We start from the raw sequence: 24,909 nt of genomic DNA on the forward strand, positions 1-24,909 counted from the left end.
TAAGGTACGCGACTTCAGTTACGTCGCGTACCTTCGAACTTCTTACCTGTCCAGACGCCGCGGGATCGAAGTCCGCGGCTCCCCCGTCGACTCCGCCACCGCCGTTCGCGGTGGTGGAGTTCCGGAGTCGACGGGAGCGCGTTCGGAGTTCGAACTATCGCATCTAGATTAGACGCGATAGTTCGAACTCCGAGAAGTCGAATGCTACATGTCGACCCGGCAGGTAAGTATAGACCTACCCTAACATGGCTGCTACTCTGAAACCTGCCCTATTGCAGTTACAAAGTTTCATGCCATGGTTGTCTTGTTTCATCTTACAACATAATGACAATCTATCACAGTTTTGAGGGGGGAATGAAAACACAGTAGAAGTCTCCCCCCAATTTCAAAGGCAGAGCTCAGATACAGTGCTCATCTGGCAGTGGTTCACAATCCCCAGTGCGTGCACACCTTTACCTGTAGGTCAGCCTGTTATACAAGTGTTCCACCAAAGGAGATGGAAGTAGGGTTGGTTTAAAACTTCCAACTGAATGTGTTTTTCTGAGGAAAATTGTTTTTTTCAACAATTTTCCCCCATAAAGTGACTGCATTCTGTGGAAAATGTAGATTTTTTTTTGTCAAACTGACCACCCCAAAACTGAAATATTTAATCCAAACCCTAAAATATTTAGATTTAGATATGCTGCTGCAGTGCGCCCTGCCCTCACCAAGGAGGGAAACCAGGGTTCATCATGGAAGATGTAGTCTATCCAGGAAACCCGACCTACATGGGCGAATGGGAACATGAGACACCCACAGTATAACTCCAGTGTGGAGCATTCCTCAATGAAAATATTTAATTCTTTAGATATTTATTTATTTAACTGAAAAAAATAAACTTTTACATGAAAACAGACCTCCATTTCCAACCAGCTTTAGCTGGAAGACTATTATGAGCACTTCTTTGGCTCACTCTGTTTCAGTAGAAATGAATATTTCATTAAATAAACAGAGTCTAGCTCATCTGCTTGTGTAGAAAAAATTCTGAATGATACAGGAGTGTGTTTCTTAGTCTGTAGAGACTGAAGCTGCAGCTCTATGATATATGAAGTTCATGGGCTATTCACACTGAAATCTAATGATGGTTAAAAACTTTGTAACTCTTTTATTTTGTGGTTTTGTTCTCTTCAGGTTCTTATACCACACTAATCACCCTAGTATCTGAGCAACTTCCAGTACGGCATTAAGCAATATGACTACACATCTGTCACCCATTGTTTGTTCTCTCATCCACTTCCTAGGGAGAGAGGAATGTGCAGTGGAGTGTGTTGTATTGGTAGGTTTTAGGGTTTTGTTTTGGTTTAAAATATACCTGTTGCTGTGTTTATATTAGAGAAGACAGATCAAGGAAACATGCCTTGGAGTGGAAGATGAGGTGCCTTGTGATGGTCCAGATTTGCTGGAGGAGTTCATTCCACAGTCTCAAACAGGCTCCCAAGAAAGTTCTGTCTCCTGCTCAGTAGAGCTTTACCCTTGGGGAAGAGCATTCCATTGTGCCAGAAAGGTTTGTTGTTGACCACAGTCTTCATCCCAGAGCTTTAGGTGATCTTTTAGCTGTCATAAGCCCAGGCCATGGCACATTTTGAAGTTAAGGACTGAGACCTGGAACTCAATTCAATATTCTATAGGAAGCCAGTGTAGAGAGTGGAGGACAGGTTTGATGTGTTAAACACAGAAGACACATACCGTCATTATAGCAGAAACTTCCAGCTAATTTGCTTATCCAATGTAGTTGGATATCATAGAAATTACAGATGGAAAAGATATACCGGTATTAGGTTATTTCACTGGGGTCAATGCAGGACTCTTCCCTAAAGTAGGGACAGAGTTTTGACCAGTCCAGCTTTAAGACCCTGATCCTGCAAACACTTTTGTACATGCATAACTTTACAAGTGTGAGTAATCCCAGGGACTTCACCAAACGGTCACTATTTTTTTTCAGTGACCAGCTATATTTCCCATTAACATCCAGGGTTGGACAGGAGCCACCAAAGATGGGACAAAGCAGTCATCAAGCAAGAGAAAAGGAGGGCAACCATCAAAGGAGATGGGGAGGGAGAAGGGTGTGGAGGAGCAGCTCCCAAGAGATAGGAGAGGGGTATGGCAGGGGGAGAGCCATGGTAACCGGGACATTAGTAGAGTTTCACTTTTACCCCTGCTTTCATCACAGGTAATGTAGGTTCCCATCCCCTCCCTTAGGCCTCTGTTGTGGCTTTTAGCCACAGCCCTGAATTGGGAGCAGTGTGGAGTTGCACAAGCTCTTCTGAGCTCACAGGTGCACAGGAGGAGTGAATGCACTGCTATACCTTAGGTATCACATGCTGCAAAGAGGAGCTGCAGGAGAAGCATTAAAGAGCCATTTGCGGCTACTGAGCCTCGGTCTGAGTATCACTGCCCTAGATACACCTCCTTTCATTGCCACTCTTGCTGGCCCGTGCTGGTGGGACGGACTATGGCTCTCCTGCCTTCCCACCCACTTTTAGGTGATTAGCGCCCCTAGTGGCACCAGCAGGGACTGGAACTTTGGCCATGCTCCCTTGCATACCTGTACAACATGGGCGGTGGGTGGAGCCCCCCTTGGAAAGGCTAGCCCCTGGCGCCATCCCTTCTGCCTGCTGCCCATGCTGCACAGGCGCCAGCTACCATCTGGCTCCAGCCCTTATTTTGTGCCGGGCTGAGCCCCGGCACCTCTAGGCTTGGCAGTTCATAGCCCCAGCACCTCTAGGCTTGTCACCTCAGATATGAAAATACAAAAATAGCTTGAGCCCCAGCACCGATTTCATTACAAATGAAGCACTGACTGGTCTAATATTGAGCCTCTTGGCTGCGACTGGGGCAGCATGATACCCAGCTGGGTGGAATCCCGTCTCTCAGATAACAGCCCAAGCTCCCCGAGGGGTTCAGTCCTGCCCAGCTGAATGGGAGGCAGGGAGGAGGCTGGCTCCTGCCGCTGCAAAGGCCAGGGTCTGGGACACTGGCGGTAAATAACCACCAGTGACAGATGCACTGCACAGTGCCCTACTGCAAGGTGCTCAGGTACCATGGGGGTGAGCCTGGTATAAGACCCTATAGAGAACAGAACCGAGCGGGTTCACTGGCCTGCACAGGCGTCATCAGGCACCCCCAGGGTGAAGGACAGATTGCTTCTCCCTTGGAGCTGTAACAATCGCTCGCTAATTCCTCCTCTGCCAATCCCAGCCCGCTGCTCCCTCCCCCAGCTCTGCAGCCCGCCAATCTCTGCACCAGGGTTTGCTTTTGCGGGGTTTCCCAGCCCTCCCTCTCTGCAATTTCAACCCCCTCCTTTTTCCAGGTCTGTCAGTTTCGCGTTTTGATCTGCCTGCGCCACCATAGCCCAGCGAAGCCGCCTGCTGGGGCTGTGTGTGTGAGTGCCGAGAGGCTGCTGCAGGCACAGCCGGATTCCGCACAGGCTGGGGCTGCCGCGGGGGGATGCGAGCGGGAGCCAGCCTGGAACTCCGAGAGCGGAAACAGCTGAGCGCGCAGGCGATACCCTGCAGCCAGCCGGGGAAGGCGAGCGGATCCGAGGGGGGAGAATACGGAGCAGGGGGTTGGGGGCACTGGCTCTGGTCAGTTTCAGCCCCGTTATAGGCTGCGGGGAAATTCACCAGCGGACCCGCAGATTTTTCTCCCCCATCCCCTCCCCGCACTTCTCCTCCCGCAATTTTAAAAACCTCTCCGAAGTGGTGACGAACTCCGGATTCTCGCTGCAGTTTGGGTCTCGCTCCTCCTCTGCCCGTGTACCAGTGCCGATGCCTGCAAAGCTGTGACACCAGGAGGCGGAGGAGGAGGAGGACGCTGACTTCGGAACTGGTTTTTCTTTCAGGGAAGGTTGGCTGGATGGACAGAGCCTTGGATAAATCCTTTTTAATCGCACGTCCCTGCTGCCCCCCCGCCCCCTCCGGCAGACACCGCTCTTGCTGCACCAAGGTAATGGAAATCGGCCCGGGCAAGCGTCTGCTTGAAAAGTTCGTTTTATTTTTGGAGTAGAAACGTTCTGATTTAATTAAAACGAACCAAATTACCCGTCCCCAGAATATCATTTTTGCAAAATGAGTGGGCAATGCTCTGAAAGGGCTCGAGATCTTGCTGACTCTAGCATTCTTTCCCCTCCTTCCCCCCATCTTGTATGAAAGCGAGGAGAATATTTTAGTGCAAACTACTTCAGTTAGAAACCTGACTTGATTCTCTCCCCCACCCCCTCCAGCTCGGTGGCTTGAGCAAAGGTGTAGAAGGTTTGGCCGGAGAGATCTCTAATCCTTGCCAGCGGTCACGATTCCTTGCTGATCTACTTTATAAATAGTGTGTGTGTGTGTGTGTGTGTGTGTGTGTAATATTGTATGACTTTATATTTAGATAACGTACAATATATTAAAAAGCAGAGGTAAATTTATGGGAGCTTTAGAAACACCAGCAGTCTGTCTCTTATTTACTCTCTGTACCTTAGTGTGACTTATATTTTGTATTTGTTATTGTTTATTTAAATACCAACAATGTGCTCTGCATCCTGTAAACCACAGAAAATGAAATGGTCCCTGGCCTCTGCACTAGTCTGTGACACTGATTCCGTAATTGGATGTATGTGGATTAACGCCTGCTGACTGTAATGGGTTTCATGTGAAAAGCGACAAGGAGTCCTGTGGCACCTTATAGACTAACAGACGTATTGGAGCACGAGCTTTCGTGGGTGCGTCTGACGAAGTGGGTATTCACCCACGAAAGCTTATGCTCCAATACTTCTGTTAGCCTATATAAGGTGCCACAGGACTCCTTGTTGCTTTTTACAGATCCACACTAACCCCTCTGATACTGGGCTCCATGTGGTTTCCGAAGGGCTGCTTGCCTGGTTAGAGTATCTGTGTTTAAAACTTAAATCCTGAAAATTCTCTCATCAAGGGCATCAAAATTATGTCTCTCTTTAGATTTTGTAAATTACTAATAAATACAAAATTGTCATTTGCAACTTTAAAAAAACTTCTTTGCCACCACGAATGAATGATACCCTGGCCATCCATATCCCAGAAAGACTTAGATGGTATCCGTTTTTCACTCTGTATTCCCTAGAAATACAAAGGTACAATCTATTGGGAATGGTTTTTTGACCCATGAATCCTTGTTTTTTAGATTACAGCTGGTCTGATGCTCTAGTGTCTGCAAAGGAGAACTCTGAAAACGTACTCCAGCACCTTGGCCCAGAAGCCCACGAGTTCTGGTGAAGCAGATTGGGGAGTCCGCAGAAAACGGAGTCAGTGAGAGACATGTGAAGGAGCGTGAGTTGGCCCTGAGCTCGTGGGTGTGCTGGCCACAAAGCTGGACTGATTTACTGAAGTTAGTTTTTGAGTGGGGTGATACTCTCCCTTCACCCAGGTATGATGTCGGTTGAAGGATCTACGATAACAAGCAGGATAAAAAACCTGCTTCGCTCCCCATCCATTAAACTGAGGAGGAGCAAGCCTAGAAGCAAGCGAGAGGACATCAGCAGTAAGGTGAGTGAGCGAGGTGTTGGCATCACATTTAACCTTATTTCCTAAGGCTCTGTCTGTGCTAAAAATACAGCCATACTGGGACGCCTGGCCTACAATGACAGTATCCCCCAGTAGAACCGGAGCATAGCTTTGTTTTGTATTAAACAGGACCTTAACTGTGTCTCTGAACCTCACTGAAGTCCAAGCCCCTCCTACAGAAGCACTGTATTTGTACAGCTTGGATGTAATTGATGTAGCAGCTTCAGAATAATTCATGTTAAGAATGTTTACTTTGGGGAGAATATTAAACGGGTCCAGTAGTGCCTACACTCTGGTCAATGGGCTCTTGCTGGCCATTTGCCGAGAGCTGCCTGGTTCCCATTAGGCTGGCTCCTCCTTGTTTCATAAATACTAAAAATACCAGGGCTTTGGAGCGGAGCTGGAGCGCGCAGCAGCTCTGGAGCAGTGGAGCTGCAGGTTTTTGCCTGGAGCTGGAGCGGAGCCGGAGCACAGCTCCAAAGCCCTGAAAAATACGCATGGAATTGCTATAGGTGCCATAGGGCTTTATGTGATTGTGAATGGGAGGGGGACAGTGTGTAAGATGACAGATCAGAGAAGAGGTGTCCATGGAATTATTCTCTACTCAGATGTGGTCCACGTGCTAGAGAAGTGAGAGCCCTTGAACTAACTATCCCTACTTTGTGTGGTTTTCATAATTAACAAAAGTGTCAAGAATAGTTTTCAGGGATGTTTTAGCTTATAAACAAGTAGAGGGGAAAGGAGTTTTTCCACATGGCCCATCCTCCTCTTTGTGTCAGTAAAGTCAGGAGGCTGAATTTGTGACAGAAACAAGCATTCCTCTGGAATTGACTGATGTCATAAAAAGAGGATGATAACTTAACTGCATGGTCAAACAGAAGGAGAAATGAGGCTGGGAGGTATTGCCCAGTGGCTAGAGCAGGGGACTGTGAGTCAGGGAACTGATGTCTATTCCTGACTCTGCCACTGACTCACTGAATGACCGTGGGGAAATCACTTAAGCTTCACATACCTCAGCTTCCCCATCTATGAAATAAGGCCACTTCTTCCTCGTTATTGTGAGGCATCACTAATAAATGTGAAATTCATTGGATGAAAAGTGTTGTTTGTATAAAAGCAACCGCTTCAAAAATGTAGCCACAGAAGTGAAGAAGGCACATACAACTGTAGGTGAAGTAAATTAGTTTAAATGTTTTCTCTCTCTCTCAAGTTTTTCCCCAGTGTGAAATCCTGCTCTTAAAAGTGTGGATCAGGGATGGGCTTTCTCTGGGTAACTGCTGAATACCAATAAGCCCAATTCTGATCTCTCTCCTGCCCCATCCCTATAGGATAAACAGTACTCTACTCTATTTCCTCCAAACTGTTTGGGGGGGAAGAGTCCTCTCTGTTTCTGTATAAGGTGTATGTGCTGCATTCAGGACAGCCCGACTGGACTCTGATGCCTGCCCATGAGCCACACTTTTTATCTGCTGATGATGAGTTCTTGGTTGGTCTGTGTCCACTGCTAATTTTTCAAACCATAAAAAAGGACACGTGCTGTACCACATTGGGATTCAGTTTCAGTAAATGGAAAAGGTATCCAGGCTCAGCTGAGCACCGCCTGCTCCTTTTCAGAGCTGGAAGCAGCTGCTAGGTAAACCCCTGGCCACGCCCTTGTACCAGTTCAGCCCTTTCAGAAGAGCTTCATTGTATCTTTTTCTGAATTGAGTATTGTGAGGTACTTCTGCCAGTGCACTTGCACTGCAAGTTGTCTGATCCCTGCAGGGAATGACAGATTCATCCCACACCATTAAATTAGGTTTTCATATCTTATTAACAAGTGCATCAATGCAGTAGGTCAGTGAGAGGCAGAGAAACAACCATGTGAGGCAGTAGGGGCTGCTTCTTGTGGCATCTCCTCGATCCGTCCTCGTTCTGGGAAGAACGTGGGTGGAAGCAATTTATTGTCCTGAAATGCTACGTATTAGTGCTCTGGGAAAATGGCATAGGTGTGCCTGCCCTCTGGTATAATTGAGTTCAAAATCAGATTAATCTCCTTGCCTGACTTCAGTGGGACTGCTGGTACACACGTAAACAGGATGTGGTCCCTTATCAGAGGTCCAGTAGGAAATGCTTTCCTGTATGTATCACTGGAGATGCCTTCTCTTGCCACATACATGTTCTTATGCCTTCCTGAGGTAACCAGCAGCTTCTATCACCATAAAGCTGTATGAGGCGCCTTCCAGTCGAAGGAAGGTGCCTCATACAGCTTTATGGTGATAGAAGCTGCTGGTTACCTCAGGAAGGCATAAGAACATGTATGTGGCAAGAGAAGGCAACTGGCATTGAATGATGGTGTTAAACATGTAACTCCTGAATGGGTCCCTGGTTTGTTCACTATCCAGTGAGTGCCCCCAGATAACAGGCGAGGTTGATCCCAGGCGATCGTTAACTCTCTGCACTTGTATGTTGGGCAGTCTGGAAAATGTCAGCATTCAAAGGGTTACATGCCATGTGATCATGTGCTTTGTTGCAAAGCTGTAAGTAGCACCAGAGTATGGTGGCATATGGGCTTTATGGCAGTGATTGGCCATCTCTTTCTGGTGAATGCTGTATGCTTATGTAGGAGGGAGCGGGACTGATGTTCTGGACCCATACCTGAAAGGAGAGACCACACCTTGTATGCTAGGTGTACTATTAGTAGCATCAGAGCGGGTGGGTGGAGGCCTGCCCTTCTCTGGTAAGAGGGCAGAACCACTGAGCCCACACTACTAGTGATTTCTGGGGACAACAAAAGAGTGAGGTCAAAGCTTAATAATGAGGGATCCAGAGAGGGACACGGAGCAGAGAACCCCTGACGGTACCCACTGCTCCTCAAAGGCATCCAGGGATTCAGTGAATGCTGCCCAGAGGAACTCTGGCTGGAGACATGAATTGACAAGGGAATGGAAATAGATCCCACGGTCACAGAGCACCCCCGTATCCATCTTCCTTCTCCCGGAGTGATGAATGGCAAGGAGGTCCTGTGACTTTGGGGGGACCAGGGAGGGGTGTGCATAGAGCAGGAAGTGCAGGGAAAAGTGTAGCCAGACCCTCCTAAGAGGTTCTGGAGGAGCTGGAAGAGGGGCTGCAACCTGACGCGCTCTGTGCAGATGTGCGCCAGGGTCTCCCTCTCACCACAAAAGGGACAGGTTCTCAGGGGAGTTTGTGAACCTGCCAGGTACATGCCTGTGCTCATAGTCCCATGAAAGAGCTATCAACCAATATCCCTGAAGGGCCGTGGGACCACCATAGTAGGTGTAGGGAAAAAGTGTGATCCCTTCAGCTCCACATCTCCTCTGCTGAGTGCTTAAAGCCCATGTCACCTCCAGTAGCTCACTTTAGAATTGGTAAAAACCTGCAGCAAAGGGCCGTCTTGATATGCAAGTGCTGTGGTCTGCCCAATGAGGGGAGGCCATGCCATCTGCTAAGGAGAGCTAGGGCTGTGGGTGAGGCCTCCCAGGCTGGTGTAGGACCTTCTTTGTTTCCAGGGCTTGGGAAGGTGATTAGAGATGCCTGTGCAAGGGGTTTGAATAGGTCAGAGGAGGAGAAGGAGAAGCATTGTGCCAGCTGGCTTCAGTCTGTGGTACAGACCTATAATCCTGTGCTGAAAGCGGGCAGGCTGTGAGAGGACTGCTCTGCTGAAACCTGTATTGCTCTGAGAGGAGGAGTGGGCGCAAATACAAATAAACATTTGCAGGAGGGGTGTGAACAACCTGCAGAGCTCAATGGGAACTGCAAAAAGAGGAAAAACTGGATTTGTGACCTTATTTTGTTGCTTTATGAATGCCTGAAAGCTCTGTGTGTGTGTGTGTGTGTGTGGAGGGGGGGCGGGTGTCGTGAAAGGTTGTGTGCACTCTTCTTACATTATATGGTTGTCTATGCTGTGTTTTTGTGTAAAATTCTATGGACAGTGATCAGAGTAGCAGCTGTGTTAGTCTGTATCCGCAAAAAGAACAGGAATACTTGTGGCACATTAGAAACTAGCAAATATATTTGAGCATAAGCTTTCGTGGGCCACAGCCCACTTCATCGGATACATAGAATGGAACATATAGTAGGGAGAGATGTATACACGTACAGAGAACATGAAAAGGTGGGAGTTGCCCTACCAACTCTAAGAGGCTAATTAATTAAGATGAGGTATTTGTGATGGTACCTCCCATAAGGTTTTATGGGAATATGACATAACTGGAATATGTCTTGTGCTGCCTGTGCCATGTAACATATCTCTGTAAAGGTTATGGTCTACTATATCTATTCACCCTATTTGTACACACATATCATTTTGTACTTGAGGTTAAGAATATTGGCTGTATACTTGCTTGATTTCTAAGTAAGCTTTGTGAGGCATTTGGTCAGCTTCTTTAGGGAGGAATACTTGGGGAACAATGCATCTTGGAATGCTCCAATCCACATAAGAAGTCTTCCTGGAGACATACAAGATACCATGTGGACAATGGCTTCTGCCTGTAAAGACTGAGAGTCATGCATGGACATGTGACTTACCCAGGTGACTCCAGAACTCTATCTTGGAGCTGAACTCTGCTTAGGAGTGAGGAGAGGAGCCATAATGAAGAATCCCCTAGCTACCACCTGAGCTGGAACAAGAGCTGTACCAGGGGAAAGAATTGTGCCCAGGCCTGGAAAGTGTCCAGTCTGAGAAAAAACTTACTGAAGCATCTCTGAGGGTGAGGATCTTATCTGTATTCAGTTTGATTAGACATAGATTTGCACATTTTATTTTATTTTGCTTGGTGACTTACTTTGTTCTGTCTGTTACTACTTGGAACCACTTAAATCCTACTTTCTGTATTTAATAAAATCACTTTTTACTTATTAATTAACTTAGAGTATGTATTAAAACCTGGGGGAGCAAACAACTGTGCATCTCTTTATCAGTGTTATGCAGGGTAAACTCATAAATTGTTCACTCTCTAAGTTTTATACAGGGTAAAACGGATTAATTTGGGTTTAGACCCCATTGTGAGTTTGGCATCTGAGTGTTAAAGACAAGCACACTTCTGTGAGCTGCTTTCAGGTAAACCTGCAGCTTTGGGGCAAGTAATTCTGACCCTGGGTCTGTGTTGGAGCAAACAGGAGTGTCTGGCTCAGCAAGACAGAGTTCTGGAGTCCTGAGCTGGCAGGGAAAGCAGGAGCAGAGATAGTCTTGGCACATCAGTTGGCAGGTCCCAGGGGGGTTTCTGTGATCCAACCCATCACAGTATTATCAGCAGGAGGAAAAAAAAATGTTTATAGAGATAATCAAGATGACCCATTTCAGACAGTTTGACAAGAAGGTTTAAGGATATTTAACATGGGGAAATAGATTCAATGTGTGTAATGGTTCAGCCATTCCCAGTATCTATTCAAGCCCAAATTGATGGTATCTAATCGCATATTAATTCAAGTTCAGCAGTTTCTTGGTGGAGTCTGTTTTTGAAGCTTTTCTGTTGCAAGATTGCCACCTTTGGTCACTCAGTAACAGACTTAGAGAGGTTGAAGTGCTCTCCTACTGGTTTTTGAATGTTATGATTCCTGATGTCAGTTTTGTGTCCATTTATTCTTTTCATAGAATCATAGATCATTAGGGTTGGAAGGGATTTCAGGAGATCATCTAGTCCAACCCCCTGCTCAAAGCAGGACCAATCCCCCAATGGCCCCCTCAAGGATTGAACTCAGAACCCTGGGTTTAGCAGGCCAATGCTCAAACCACTGAGCTATCCCTCCCCCTCGTAGAGACTATCCAGTTTGGCCAATGTACATGGCAGAGGGGCATTGCTGGCAAATGATGGCATATAACATATTGGTAGATGTGCAGGTGAATGAGCCCTTGATGGTGTGGCTGATGTGATTAGGTCCTATGATGATGTCGCTTGAATAGATATGTGGACAGAGTTGGCATTGGGCTTTGTTGCAAGGATAGGTTCCTGGGTTAGTGTTTTTGTTCTGTGGTTGCTGGTGAGTATTTGCTTCAGGTTGGGGGGCTGTCTGTAAGCGAGAACAGGTCTGTCTCCCAAGATCTGTGAGAGTGAGGGATCATCTTTCAGGACAGGTTGTAGATCTTTGATGTGCTGGAGAGGTTTTAGTTGGGGGTTGAAGGTAACAGCTAGTGGCGTTCTGTTGTTTTCTTTGTTGGGCCTGTCTTGTAGTAGGTGACTTCTGGGTACTCTTCTGGCTCTGTCAATCTGTTTTTTCACTTCAGCAGGTGGGTATTGTAGTTTTAAGAATGCTTGATAGAGATCTTGTAGGTGTTTGTCTCTGTCTGAGGGATTGGAGCAAATGCGGTTATAGCTTAGAGCTTGGCTATAGACAATGGATCGTGTGGTGTGTCCTGGATGGAAGCTAGAGGCATGTAGGTAAGTATAGTGGTCAGTAGGTTTCCGGTATAGGGTGGTGTTTATGTGGCCACTGCTTATTAGCACAGTAGTGTCCAGGAAATGGACTGCTTGTGTGGATTGGTCTAGGCTGAGGTTGATGGTGGGATGGAAATTGTTGAAATCATGGTGGAATTCCTCAAGGGCTTCTTTTCCATGGGTCCAGATGATGAAGATGTCACCAATGTAGCACAAGTAGAGTGGGGGTGTTAGGAGACGAGAGCTAAGGAAGTGTTGTTCTAAGTCAGCCATAAAAATGTTGGCATACTGTGGGGCCATACGGGTACCCATAGCAGTGCCACTGACTTGAAAGTATATATTGTCCCCAAATGTGAAATAGTTGTGAGTGAGGACAAAGTCACAAAGTTCAGCCACCAGATTTGCTGTGACATTATCGGGGATACTGTTCCTGATAGTTTGTAGTCCATCTTTGTGTGGAATGTTTGTGTAGGGGGCTTCTACATCCATAGTGGCCAGGATGGTGTTTTCTGGAAGATCACTGATGGATTGTAGTTTCCTCAGGAAGTCAGTGGTGTCTTGAAAATAGCTGGGAGTGCTGGTAGCATGAGGCCTGAGAAGAGAGTCCACATCGCCAGACAATTTTTTTTCTGCTGATAATAGCTCATCTTAATTAATTAGCCTCTTAGTTGGTAGGGCAACTCCCACCTTTTCATGTTCTCTGTATGTATGTATATATATCTCCTTACTATATGTTCCATTCTATGCATCCGATGAAGTGGGCTGTAGCCCACGAAAGCTTATGCTCAAATACATTTGTTAGTCTCTGAAGTGCCACAAGTACTCCTGTTCTTTTTATGGACAGCTAGTGAACTGTTGGGATTATGACATCACAAGTACCAAGGCAAGCAAAATCTGAGCTGTTGGGAGAGAGGTTATTTTTGTCGGAATGTTAATAAAACACAAATAGCTTGATAACTTTTAAAACAAGTAGAAGAAAAGACTTATTTGTTAAATCTGTAGCTCCCTTGTCTTTTCTGTAAAGAGGAAATGGTTATACTCTGGTCCCCCAAGGAGACTTCCCACAGAAACAGGGAAGACCGACTTGATAGTCCTGATACTTGTAAGATTAGAAAAATGAAGAACAACTGTAAAACAACAGAAAACTATATTTCAGGCAGAGCTGGTTGAAAAATGGGACGTAGGGGTTTTTTTGTTTTTGTTTTGTTTCCTCCAAAACTGTTGGTAAACAAAACCAGAACAGCAGCAAAAACAAAACACTAAACCTTCATTTGTCAAAATCACGAATGTAACATTTTAAATGTTTTTACTAACTCTACTTTTCGGCCTTCTTTCCCATTTCTTCTCCCCTGCTTCCATTTTAGATCCCTTCCTTGAGTTCCTTCTTTAAGATTAACAAGCCCAGACCTAGGATATGTAGCATTTCATCTCCAGGTCACTGAGTATAGTGACTGCAAGTCTTTACTGCTGGCTGGCTAGTAAGTTATCGGAAATGAGTGCATTGGTCTTAGTCCAGTTTCTAGTGGCTGGCTGTCCACAAAACCTTGCCTGCAGTTGGCACCCTTGTTAGAAATTTCAGCAGAGAGGCTGAGCATTGAATGGGCCTGGGGGTTGAACTCCCACCTGTCTCCACTGATGATCCCTGAGAGAAGCATTGGCAGGGCAGTGAGGGAACCTATTAGTTGAACAGAGGATTTCATATAGGTCACTAGGGCTGTTAGAACAGCAGTACATCCTGTCTCTGTACTATACTGCACTGATCACTGTGGTATCTTAGGGCTGGTCTACACAGTTCTCATACCAATGTATGTGTATCTGTTTAGAAACCAGTATAGTTAAATTGGTGAAATCCTTAGTGTGGCTGCAGTTAAACCAATGTATAAAGGTACTTAAATGGATGGGAATAAGCTATACCAGGATAAGCACGTTTATACTGCTATAGTGGTGTCCACCCTGGGAAAGGAGGGAATTTCATCTTTTGAATTAGAGCTATTTCTAAACTAATATTTGTAAATTGGTACAAAAATTGCATGTAGGCCAGACCTTGGAAAGTTTAAATGCTTAAAAATGTAATCCTTTTTTCAATGATTGAAGTCCAGCTAAGTGCTGGTGGGGGTTTATTTGGGGACAGGACTCCTCTTAAATCCTGAGACAAAGCCTTGATCCTGCAGCAGCCCTCACTGACTTCCCTATTCACGGTATTTTAGAAAGCAAGTTGGACGTTGGCATTGGTCTCTAGTGGCTCTGTGTTTGGTATTGTGTCTTGCAACAGAAGAGAGCTTGTTTGAGACAATCCTGAACTCTTGTTCCTGGCAGGCATCCGGAGCGACACTGAGCCTGGGTCTGCACGTAAAATTTAGATCGATCTAGTGATGTTGCTCCGGGCTGTGAAAAATTCACACCCCTGAGTGCCATAATTAAACCAATCTAACATAAGAACGGCCATACTGGGTCAGACCAAAGGTCCATCAAGTCCAGCATCCTGTCTTCTGACAGTGGCCAATGGCAGGTGCCCCAAAGGGAATGAACAGACAGGTTATCATCAAGTGATCCATGCCCTGTCACCCAATCCCAGCTTCTGGCAAACAGAGGCTAGGGACACCATCCCCACCCATCCTGGCTAATTAATAGGTCCATCAATGGCTATCTTCCATGAATCTATCTAGCTTCCTTTTGAACCCTGTTACAGTATGGGCCTTCACAACACCCTCTGGCAAGGGGAGTGCCAGAAGTTGACAGTGCGTTGCGTGGAAAAAATACTTTCTTGTGTCTGTTTTAAACCTGCTACCTATTTTCATTTGGTGGTCCCTTGTTCTTTTATTTTGAGAAGGAGTAAATAAAACTTCCTTATTTACTTTCTTTATACCGCTCATGATTTTATAGACCTCTATCATATTTCCTCTTCCCCCTCCCCCCCCCGCAGTCGCCTCTTTTCCAAGCTGAAAAGTCCCAGTCTTATTAAGCTCTCCTCATACGGAAGCTGTTCTATACCCCTAATAATTTTTGTTGCCCTTTTTTGAACATTTTCCAATTCCAATATATCTTTTTTGGGATGGGGCGACCACATCTGCACACAGTATTCAAGGTGTGGGCGTACCATGGGTTTATATAGAGGCAATATGATATTTTCTGTCTTATTATCTATCCCTTTCCTGATGATTTCCCAACATTCTGTTTGCTTTTTTGACTGCCGCTGCACATTGAGTGGATATTTTCAGAGAACTGTCCACAATGACTCGATCTTTCTTGAGTGGTAAAAGCTAATTTAGACCCCATCATTGGAAAACGTAATCTTAACTATACATATACAATGTACATTACTTTGCATTTATCAACATTAAATTTCATCTGCCGTTTTGTTGCCCAGTCACCCAGTTTTGCGAGATCCTTTTGTAGCTCTTTGTAGTCTGCCTGGGACTTAACTGTCTTAAGTAGGTTTGTATCATCTGCAAATTTTGCCACCTCACTGTTTACCCCTTTTTTCCAGATAGTTTATGAATAAGTTAAATAGGACTGGGCCCAGGACAGATCCCTGGCGGACACCACTATTTACCTCTTTCCATTCTGAAAACTGACCATTTATTCCTACTCTTTGTTTCCTATCTTTTAACCAGTTGCCAGTCCATGAGAGGAACTTCCATCTTATCCCATGACAGCTTATTTTCCATAAGAGCTTTTGGTGAGGAACCTTGTCAAAGGCTTTCTGAAAATCTAAATACACTATATCCACTGGATCTCCTTTGTCCCCATGCTTGTTGACCCCCTCAAAGAATTCTAGTAGATTGGTGAGGCATGATTTCCTTTTACAAAAACCATCTTGACTATTTCCCAACAAATTATGTTAACCCCTAGTATAAATGCAGCTACCTTGACAGAAGAATTCCTCTGACCTAGCTACTGCTGCTTGGTGAGCTGGGTTACTTACAGTGACAGAAACCCTCCTTCCATCAATGTAAGAAGCATCTACACTATAACGCTACAGTGACATAGCTGCAGCTGTGCCACTGTAGTGCCCATGGTGTAGACATGCCCTGAGGTTATGCTTTCAGTTTCTGAAGGAGCTCTTTGCATTGCATTCTGTCATCATCACCAGCTCCTCTTCCCTGCCATTGGCTGTGCAGATGATTCTGGAATGTTGTATGGATGAAATAAGGAGGCCTGGAATGAAGTGGGGGCTTGGAAACCAGCTCCTCCCTCCCCCCTCAGTCTTTGCTTCAGGAAGGTGAAGGTCAAACTTATGTGATTAGGGCTGGCCAGGGAGGATGTGGATGAGCCCAAGTTTGGGAGCTCATGCTTGTTGGCTGTATCCAAATACTATGAACGACATATGTGCCTTCTCAAGAGTGTTGCATGTTCCAAAATACCCCTTTTGCATGTGCATGTCATGCTGATGTCTGTACCTAGAAAGGAAGATCCACAAAACATAATCTGCCATTTCTGAAGCCTGGGCCCACAGGAGAGAGGCGTAAGGAAATTGTATGTTTGTCTGTCTTTGATAAATCTCGTAATGGCACATCTGTAGATCTCCATGCATGGTAGAAAGGTAAGTAGGCGTCGTTGCCCCCTCTTCACAGAAACTGAGCTTTGGTGACTTCCCGTCTCAAAGAACTTAATAGACCAGACAGAATTGTTATCTCCACTTTACAGGAGCTAAGACACAGCAATACTAACCTCCCTTTCTCTGTGAAGTCACAGATGTTTAAAAAAACCTCAATTTCCACCTTTGCTAACCCTGATTCACTGATATTAACAATTTGAGAGCCCTAAATGAGATGGGTCTTCAGCAATATCAGGTATATCAAGAAGCATATCAATTAGACTGGAGGGCCAGAGTTAGTCCCAGGAATCTTGTTACTGTAAGCCTTGTAATGTTGCTATGACTTCCGTGGCAAGGGAAGCTTTTACAGGAAATGGAACCGTAGACGAGGCTCTGGACTGCAATGTTTCCAGGCTTGGAGCTCTAAAAGTCAATCCCACACATTCACCAACATAGTGTGGCATTGGTCAGTGAGGCCAACATGGTTGCTAACTAACATGGAATTTCTAACTCAATGGAGTTTGACACATGGCATTCCAGCCGCAATAAAGGGTATGACTTTTGCAAGAATGAAAACAATTTTTTATTTAGAAAATAATTATGTTCCTAACACCCTGTTGGATTATCCTGAAACCTCCCCCAAAATTCTCTTCTGGCAGGAGAGGACTTGGGGGCGGCTCTAGCGATTTCGCCGCCCCAAGCATGGCGGCACGCTGCGGGGGGCGCTCTGCTGGTCGCCGGTCCCGCGGCTCCGGCGGACCTCCCGCAGGCGTGCCTGTGGATGCTCCACCGAAGCCATGGGACCAGCGGACCCTCCGCAGGCACGCCTGCGGGAGGTCCACCGGAGCCGCCTGCCGCCCTCCCGGCGACCGGCAGAGCGCTCCCCGTGGCATGCCGCCCCAAGCACGTGCTTGGCGTGCTGGGGTCTGGAGCCGGCCCTGAGAGGACTCATGAGAAATGTCATCCAGAAAGCCTCTTTCCTCTGGAAGTAAAAGGGTGAAATTTTGGTTTATAATGGAAATCTAGTCACAACATTAACTAATGTCTTGATAACAGACACATGTAAGAGTTTCTGATAAAAGAACCACTGGTCAGAATCAGTTCAGTCTGGCAAACCATTTTCTGGAGCTCTGAGATGAATAAAAGGAGGAACCCATTGGTTTAACCTCTCTCCTTGTATTTGGTTTTGATTATAAGCTGTGGAGAACAGTGCCTCCCAACCCTTCCAAAAACCCCTCCCCGCGCTAGAGCCTGCGAAGCAGAGGGCAGCCAGCATTGAAAGTGGTTGCGCTTAAGAGTTCCTGTGCATAATAGTGTTAGAATTTAAATGTTCCCGGAAGGCTTTGAAGTTGACACTTGATGAAGATGAATGGCGTAAGGAGCCAAGGCCTTTAAAGGTTTGTTTATAGAAGGGATGTTTTGGTAAAAATTTCCTATTGGTGGATGGGGCAGTGTTTTTAACACCATTCCCCAAATCCATTTGGAGCAGGTCTAATTAGCAACCTACTTTGCCGGGAGAGCCTTGCCTGTTCCAGCACTCCCGGTGCTGCTACCACCAGTGACTCTGCACACGGGCTAGCAGTGGTCTTTTAAGCCCAGATCCTGCAAGGCTTTTACACGTGTGTGACTTTGTGCCTTGTGAGTAATCCCATTGAAGTCAATACAGCTACTTACAGTCATAAAGTAAATCACGTGCATGAGGTATTGCAGGGTCAGGGCCTTAGATTGACAGTCCCTTCCCTAGGAACCTTACAGTTAGTGTGTTTTGACAATGCCTAGCATGACCTAACTGAGACCCTGAGGCACTGTCATCATGGAAATGTTAAATAGGATTTTTTTTTTTCCAGAGGGAAAAACCTACTGTTAGTCAGGCTTGTCTCCTTATTTGGTGGCGATGACTTGTTCTCAGTATCAAAGCAGGGCACGCTTTGTCCTGTGTTTCAGCAGTAATTTTGGAATGGGCCATGCACTGTGGTGTACGCGTGCGATGATGGTACCAAAATATACAGAGTACATGGACGGTGCTGGAAGATGCGGTCTTAGACATTATCTACGCTAGAGAGGGGTTGCTGGTATAACTGTGCTGGCAAAGCCTCCTAGCAGAGAGAGAGCTTGTGCAGGCAAAAAAGTGCTTTTTCCAATATAGTGTATACCAGTTCCTGGCATGAAATAAACTGTACTGGCAAAATGACTCTTTTGACAATATAACGGTGTCTACACTAGTTGCATCTAAATGTTGTAGCATAGGCCAGGTCTAGGGCTTTTGTCAGTTATGGGTGTTTTTTTTTTTTTTCTTCACTCCAAGCCAAAAGATCTCTGCTGGCAAAACTTTGAAATGCAGCCCAGCCATCAAAATTATAGGGCAATGTCCGTTTCTCATATAGTTGTCCTATTATTTCCTTAAAATGCAGGGGCGGGCCGCTAAGGGTGGGAGAGTTGGTATTATTGTTTTTTGCAAGGATGGGTTAAATAGGGGAGTATTGTATTGGTTTAGGTCTCTTCTGTGCTACAACTCTTAACGCAGTCAGGGGACCTAGTTACAATCTGGTTGTCCTATGGTTTGCTTACTACATAGTTTTAACATTTTACTGTAAATGGGACCTAATCATGTCCCTGAAAACCATACGTTCAGTCATCACCACCATTTCTAATCAGAAGTACCCCAAACATGGTTATAATTGCATTATAGATGGGGTTTCAGGGGCCCTGTCTAAAGTGGGATTTGAACCAAGGGAAAAAACGTAGTCCCATGGATTGGGTATTGATTAGGGAATTGGGAAGTTTTGGTTTTTTTTTTTCCCAGATCTGCCATTGGCTTGTGCCCCTCTGTGCCTCAGTTTCCCCATCTGTAAAACAGAGATGGTACTTTACCGCATCTCGCACTATCTTTCAAGGTTTATGGATAAAATGCTATACAAATGCTCAGTATTTTGTTTGATACCCAAGTTCTACATTGGTTTACACCTTGCTCCAGACAAAGTAATTTTGAATATTGTTTGGTTGGCTAACACAGACGAAGCCGAGCTGTTTTCAAATGGGCTGTCAAAAATAGTGATTGAGCCTCAGTTGGGGTCACTCATTTTTGAGCCTATATCTGCTGTCAAACTGCATTGGAAACCAGGTTAGCTGGAACCATGTTTAAACAGTGTCTAAATTGCGTTTTCAAAAAAAATGGTTCAAAGCTCCTTATAGCTGGGGCTGTGGACACTGTTAGAGATGCTGGGGATAAGGACAGAATAAAATGCTTTTAATAAAATATCTTGGCAAATATTTAATTCTTGTACGTGTGTGCAATTTGCCACTGGACACAGTTGTTCATGAAACCCTGAGCTTCTTTTGAGAACTGGGAATCCATCTCTTTCCAGCACTGGGAGGATAATCTTCCTAGCTGATAATCCACAGATTGTGCTGCTTGACTCTGCAGTTAAGCTGCTGAGAAGTATTTTATGTGCAATCAGCAGTGCAAATACCTGGCCCTCTGGCTGAGAGGGGAGAAGGGTAAAGACAGGGCACTCTGGTTATGCCGGGAATGGTTTTCTGGAACTTCTTTATAGCCAACATCTTGACTTGGGTGTGTTGTGAAATGTTCCAGAGACCATGTAAACTTGTACAGGCCTCGGTTTGTTCAGGTACCGCCGAATCCCTCTATGAGCAGTTTGACTGTAGTTTAGATCTGAATGATAAGCCTCACTTTGTGCTGCTATTTCCCCCTCAGACCAAGGATACAAGGTAAATAATTTTCCAACCTATGCAGTAGACTTGTTGCTGACAAATACAGCAAGTGAACAGGTCTATTTGCAAGTGTAGTGTAGAGAGCATAGTGTTTGCGAAAGTCTTAGGGCCTATCCAAGGTACTCAAAATGAATGGCTGTACCCAGGAGCATAGGTGTAAACACAACTGTCAACGGAGTGACTTGTGGTCTGATTTATTGTTTTATTTTCCCTGACTACTTGGGACGAATGTGAGGGCTAGTAGCTGACATGACATTAAAGATCCATGCAGTATCCACACTACAGCATTTTCGAATGTTAGTAATGCTACGATAACTGCTCCCATGCTACATACCTACTAAATGTGCTTACAAATTTAATTCCTATCTACAGTGCAAGCCCAAGCCCCACTGGGGGACTACTTTATTGTAACTGTGACCCCCACCATGGTAGCATCTACTGTGCAGATGGGACTATAGGGGAAAGTACTTCCTACTAATTTGTTTTACATGTTGATATTTTTGCAAGTGGTTATTGCAAATTTCATTTCCCAGCTGGTGTTCAGCAGTGCTCTGGAATACCTGCTGTCGCAGAAGCCTTCCTCCTTGCTTCTGCGGCTACTGCCTTGGCTTATAAATGGAATCATATAGTCCCTGGATTTGTGCCATTATAATCTGTTGTCGCGAAGACCATTGTACCCTGACCAGTCTGGGGCTGCGTTGTCTAAATGGGGAGGATCTGGGACTTTAAGGGTGTGTCTGTGCTGCATGCTTCTTTCAGTGGTGTCTAGTGCACATACCGTGTAGCCCCCCTAGCATGGGTATAAATAGTAGTGTAGACAGTGAGGCACGTCTTAGGCAAGTAGAGTAAAGAGACGCCTGAAAAGCTCTCTACTCGCCCGAGCCCTGCCTCCCCGTCTACACTGTGATTTTAACAGTGTAGTGTCCAGCTGCTGGAGCCTTGCCCTGGAAAAGACTCAGGCAGCGGGCAAAGGCTCTGGCAGGGGAAGGCAGTGAGCAAAGGCTCTGCCAGCTCCCAGCTTCTGGAGCCCTTCCCCACCGCAGTAAAAGACTCCAGCAATGGCAAAAGGCTCTGCCAGCTCCCAGCTTCTGGAGCCCTTCCCCACCGCAGTAAAAGACTCCAGCAATGGCAAAAGGCTCTGCCAGCTCCCAGCTGCTGGAGCCCTTCCCTGACACAGGGAAAGGCTCCAGCAGTGGGGAGGGTCTGGGACGCTGGGCCCTTCACTGCTGCCAAGTTGCCTCTGCCAGAACCTTTCACTAAAACTAGTAGCTACACACCGCAGTGTGGACGCAGACTGCTTTTCACTGCTGCACGTGGTTACACATACCCTACATGCCACTGAATATAGTCTGAATGTGCGTTTTTTTTCCACAGTGGAACCTGGGAGCAGTGCCACAATACTGAGCTGCACAGGCTGGGGGATACATGCACACATGGGGCTGGCGTATTGTGAAGTGATTGCCAATTAACGTCTGGTGGTTAACAAGTTTGTGAAGTCTAGTCTGGACACTCTCCAGACACTTGTCCCAGGACACACAAGTTTGTGGTTCACCTTAGCTATCAATTAATTCTAGGTAAAAAAAATGTTAGTGTAAACAAGCCCATTAATGTGCACTACTCCCCCTCCCCTTCCCTACTCTCCAGCAGGTTTGGGTGTTATGTGTGTGTGTGTGTGTGGGGGGGGGGGGTGTTCTTCCTGAGAGAGGCTGGCCTAGCTGAAGGTTGCTTGTGAGAGAGAGAGAGCAAGCATCATAATACAAGAATGGCCATACTGGGTCAGACCAATGGTCCATCTAGCCCAGGATCCTGTCTTGCAACAGTGGCCAATGCCAGGTGCTTCAGAGGGAATGAACAGGCCAGGTAATCATCAAATGATCCATCCCCTGTTGTCCCCTCCCAGCTTCTGGCAAACAGAAGCTAAGGACACCATCCCTGCTCATCCTGGATAATAGCCACTGATGGACCTATCCTCCATGAATACACGTCTGTGCGTTTATTTGCGTATACACAATATATTTTAATGTATTAAAATGTAATATATAATGTGTTTTATAATCTCTACACAATATATTTTAATTCTGTTGACCCCGGCTCTGTACTGAGCAGTGTGGAATGAGAGCTGAGGTGAGCTCAGTGTCATGATAGACAATGTTGTTAAAATACCTGTGATGCTGTTGGAAACAAAGGCTAAAGTTGCAGCAAAAACCACTTCCCACGCACTGTCTCTGCTGTCCTGACTTGACAGCTGAATTTCCCCCTCAGTGAAGTAAAATATTAAAAGAAGATATGGGAGATTTGCAATCGGGGCAGGTGGGGTACTCCTGAGGGAATGTGGGGTTGCAGGGATATTACTTGACCATAGAGAATTCTGGGGCATCTCAATGGGAAGAGAAGGGTTGCTTACTGCAAGGAGACTTGTGGCTTTGCTTATGGTACTGTTTCCAGAAGACTTAGAGGAATCAGGGAAACTCCCCAGTTCGTGCCTCACTTACACCCTAAAGGTCTGCTGGCAATCATGGGGGAGTTTTTTTTCCTTTTGTGCATGGCTTGTTCTGACACCAGGGCTCCCATCTTACTGGGAGGAGTGGCCCGACACGCCTTAGCCAACCACCCTCTCAGAGGTGAAGGCAGTATAAACAGTGCTGTAATTCTCCAGGCAGAACAGAGCTGACATTGCTGGCCCAGGCTGTGAGGAGGGGAGCTCTGGGCCTGGAGCCTGTTATCTGTGTAGCATTTAGCATTTGGGGTTATTTGTGCCTGGGAGCTCTCATGCTGGGGAGACAGCAGAACTGTAAATCATCAGCGATCAGTGTAAGCCACAGAAGCAGTTAGGGCAGAAGGAAGAGCTTAGAAGCAAAATCCATTATAAAATGTCCAAGTGGATGATTCTCCTTGCTGGGGAGCATGGATTTTCCTGAAACCAGGGGGGTGCTGTGCTCAGAATGAGCGCCCTGCCTCTTGGAAGCAGAAAGAATGCTTATTATGATGCAGTCCCTTGTCTGGAAGAGGGGATTTATTTCTAGGTCTCCAGGTCTGTCTGCCTGCCTGGGTTCTGTCCCACATGCTGCTCTCCAGTGTGATTTAATTTAGATGCCTCTACCCAGTTCCCCAGAAAGGAAAGAGCTGTAAACAGCTGCCAAGCAGGATCCTGGATTGTAAAGGATATTTAAACAGTGTTGCTGTTCTGGGCGTTGGGTGGATGATGGGACCAGAAAAAAACTTATTTATATATAAACTCAGAGGAAGTAGGTGTCTCTCTCTCTCTCGTATTTTAAAATAGACACACAGATGTGCTTTCTCTCTCTCACTCTCACTAACTTGCAGAGTGGCTTATAATATTGTTGCATGTATGTAATGTATACAACTTATTTTGGATGGTAATTCTGATCCCAGTTTAAAAAAAAAAAAAGAGATGCAAACTGTGGCTCCAGTCCTGCAAACATATTCACATGTGCTTAACTATGTATGTGAGTAGTCCATTCAAGCTGATGGACATAAGGTTAAGTACGTGCAGAAGTATTTGCAAGATCAGGTCTTGTACAAGATGATAGCTCATTTAATCCACTGTGTGTGTGTGTATGTGTCATACATATATGTCCACTTTTAATTCTTCATCTTCATGTCATCTTGACTGCTTCACCTGCACCCTGCCCACTGATCCATCTTGCTTGCGACTGTTGCTAACAATCCATGAGCAGCTTGGAACAGCCGCCATTTTAAAAATAAATAAATAAACTGATACCTTGCAAGGGTAGAGATGGGGGAGATGCTGCTTTCTGGTGGGATATACAGTCCTTGCTTCTAGCCCTGGGAAGTCTGAGATCTCTGACCTTATGATTGTAACATGGTATAGAAAAGATTATTTTAAGGTAATTTTTAGAGATGACCATAATGTGTTTTTGTTTTTGTTTTGTTTTCATGCAACTCAACTTCCTTCCTTCCAGCTTCAATGGTGGAATGCTTTCAATATTGAAAGTTCCTCCCCAGAACCTTGGTAATAGCCTTTTGCCTAAACAACCAGGCTGTCAAGTAACCACTTTGTCACCTTTGTGGGCAAAGGGTCCGAAACATGCCCTATGTGAAGTGCTTACTGTAACCTTGTACAGGAGGTTGGCTTTAAACCCATCTGGAGAAAACCAGCACAAAAGGTGAAAAGCAAGGTCTAGCCTTGCCCGAACAATGTGGGGTGCGGGTGTGCACACACTTTGAACAGCAACTCTAGCGCTGCTCTGCTTGGCCGCTGATTATTGTGCACTGGTCTGGGTGGGCAGCTCACATGCCAATCTCTGGATGTGTGGCCTAATGCCATGATGAGAATCAGACCTGGAATGGTAAAATCAACACCTGGTCAATTGGTGCTCACTGTGCCACATATACCCCTCATCCACAATCCAGAGAGAGAGAGAGAGAGAGACACTCAGATCGGGAGCACAATTGAACCATGGCTAGCTTGAACTGAGAACTGCCAGCACCTTCCGAAGACATGTCTGAAATCTCATGAGCCTTTTTGGGATCAGGCTACAGCATCCTCATTCCATCCTGAGGCACACTGGAAAGAATTCTGGGATAATGCTAATGTCCCACACAAACACCTGATTGCCAACCCCACAAAAGCACTTCCAGGCTTCAGCCTACCCTGGAAACAATGGTCGCCATTGAACTATTTTAGAACAGTGCCTGGCAGATGCTGTCATCTGTTATGGCTTAT

General features: G+C 45.8%; 1 protein-coding gene across 4 annotated transcripts in view; it reads left to right on the forward strand.

Annotated features, from left to right (window-relative positions):
- The first annotated feature begins 3,119 nt into the window (after positions 1-3,119).
- Positions 3,120-24,909, forward strand: part of MAPKBP1 (mitogen-activated protein kinase binding protein 1) — a 129,197-nt gene continuing 107,407 nt past the window's right edge. For 2 of the 4 annotated variants that reach the window (XM_039534382.1, XM_039534383.1), the window contains exons 1-2: positions 3,630-3,984; positions 5,179-5,540. In XM_039534382.1, the coding sequence (XP_039390316.1) occupies positions 5,424-5,540 (117 nt within the window). In that variant the 5' untranslated portion in view covers positions 3,630-3,984; positions 5,179-5,423. The other 2 variants (XM_039534381.1, XM_039534380.1) reach the window with 2 other exon arrangements.

Source organism: Mauremys reevesii, linkage group 4 (assembly GCF_016161935.1).
Source record: "Mauremys reevesii isolate NIE-2019 linkage group 4, ASM1616193v1, whole genome shotgun sequence".
In the NCBI taxonomy this organism is placed as follows: Eukaryota; Metazoa; Chordata; order Testudines; family Geoemydidae; genus Mauremys; species Mauremys reevesii.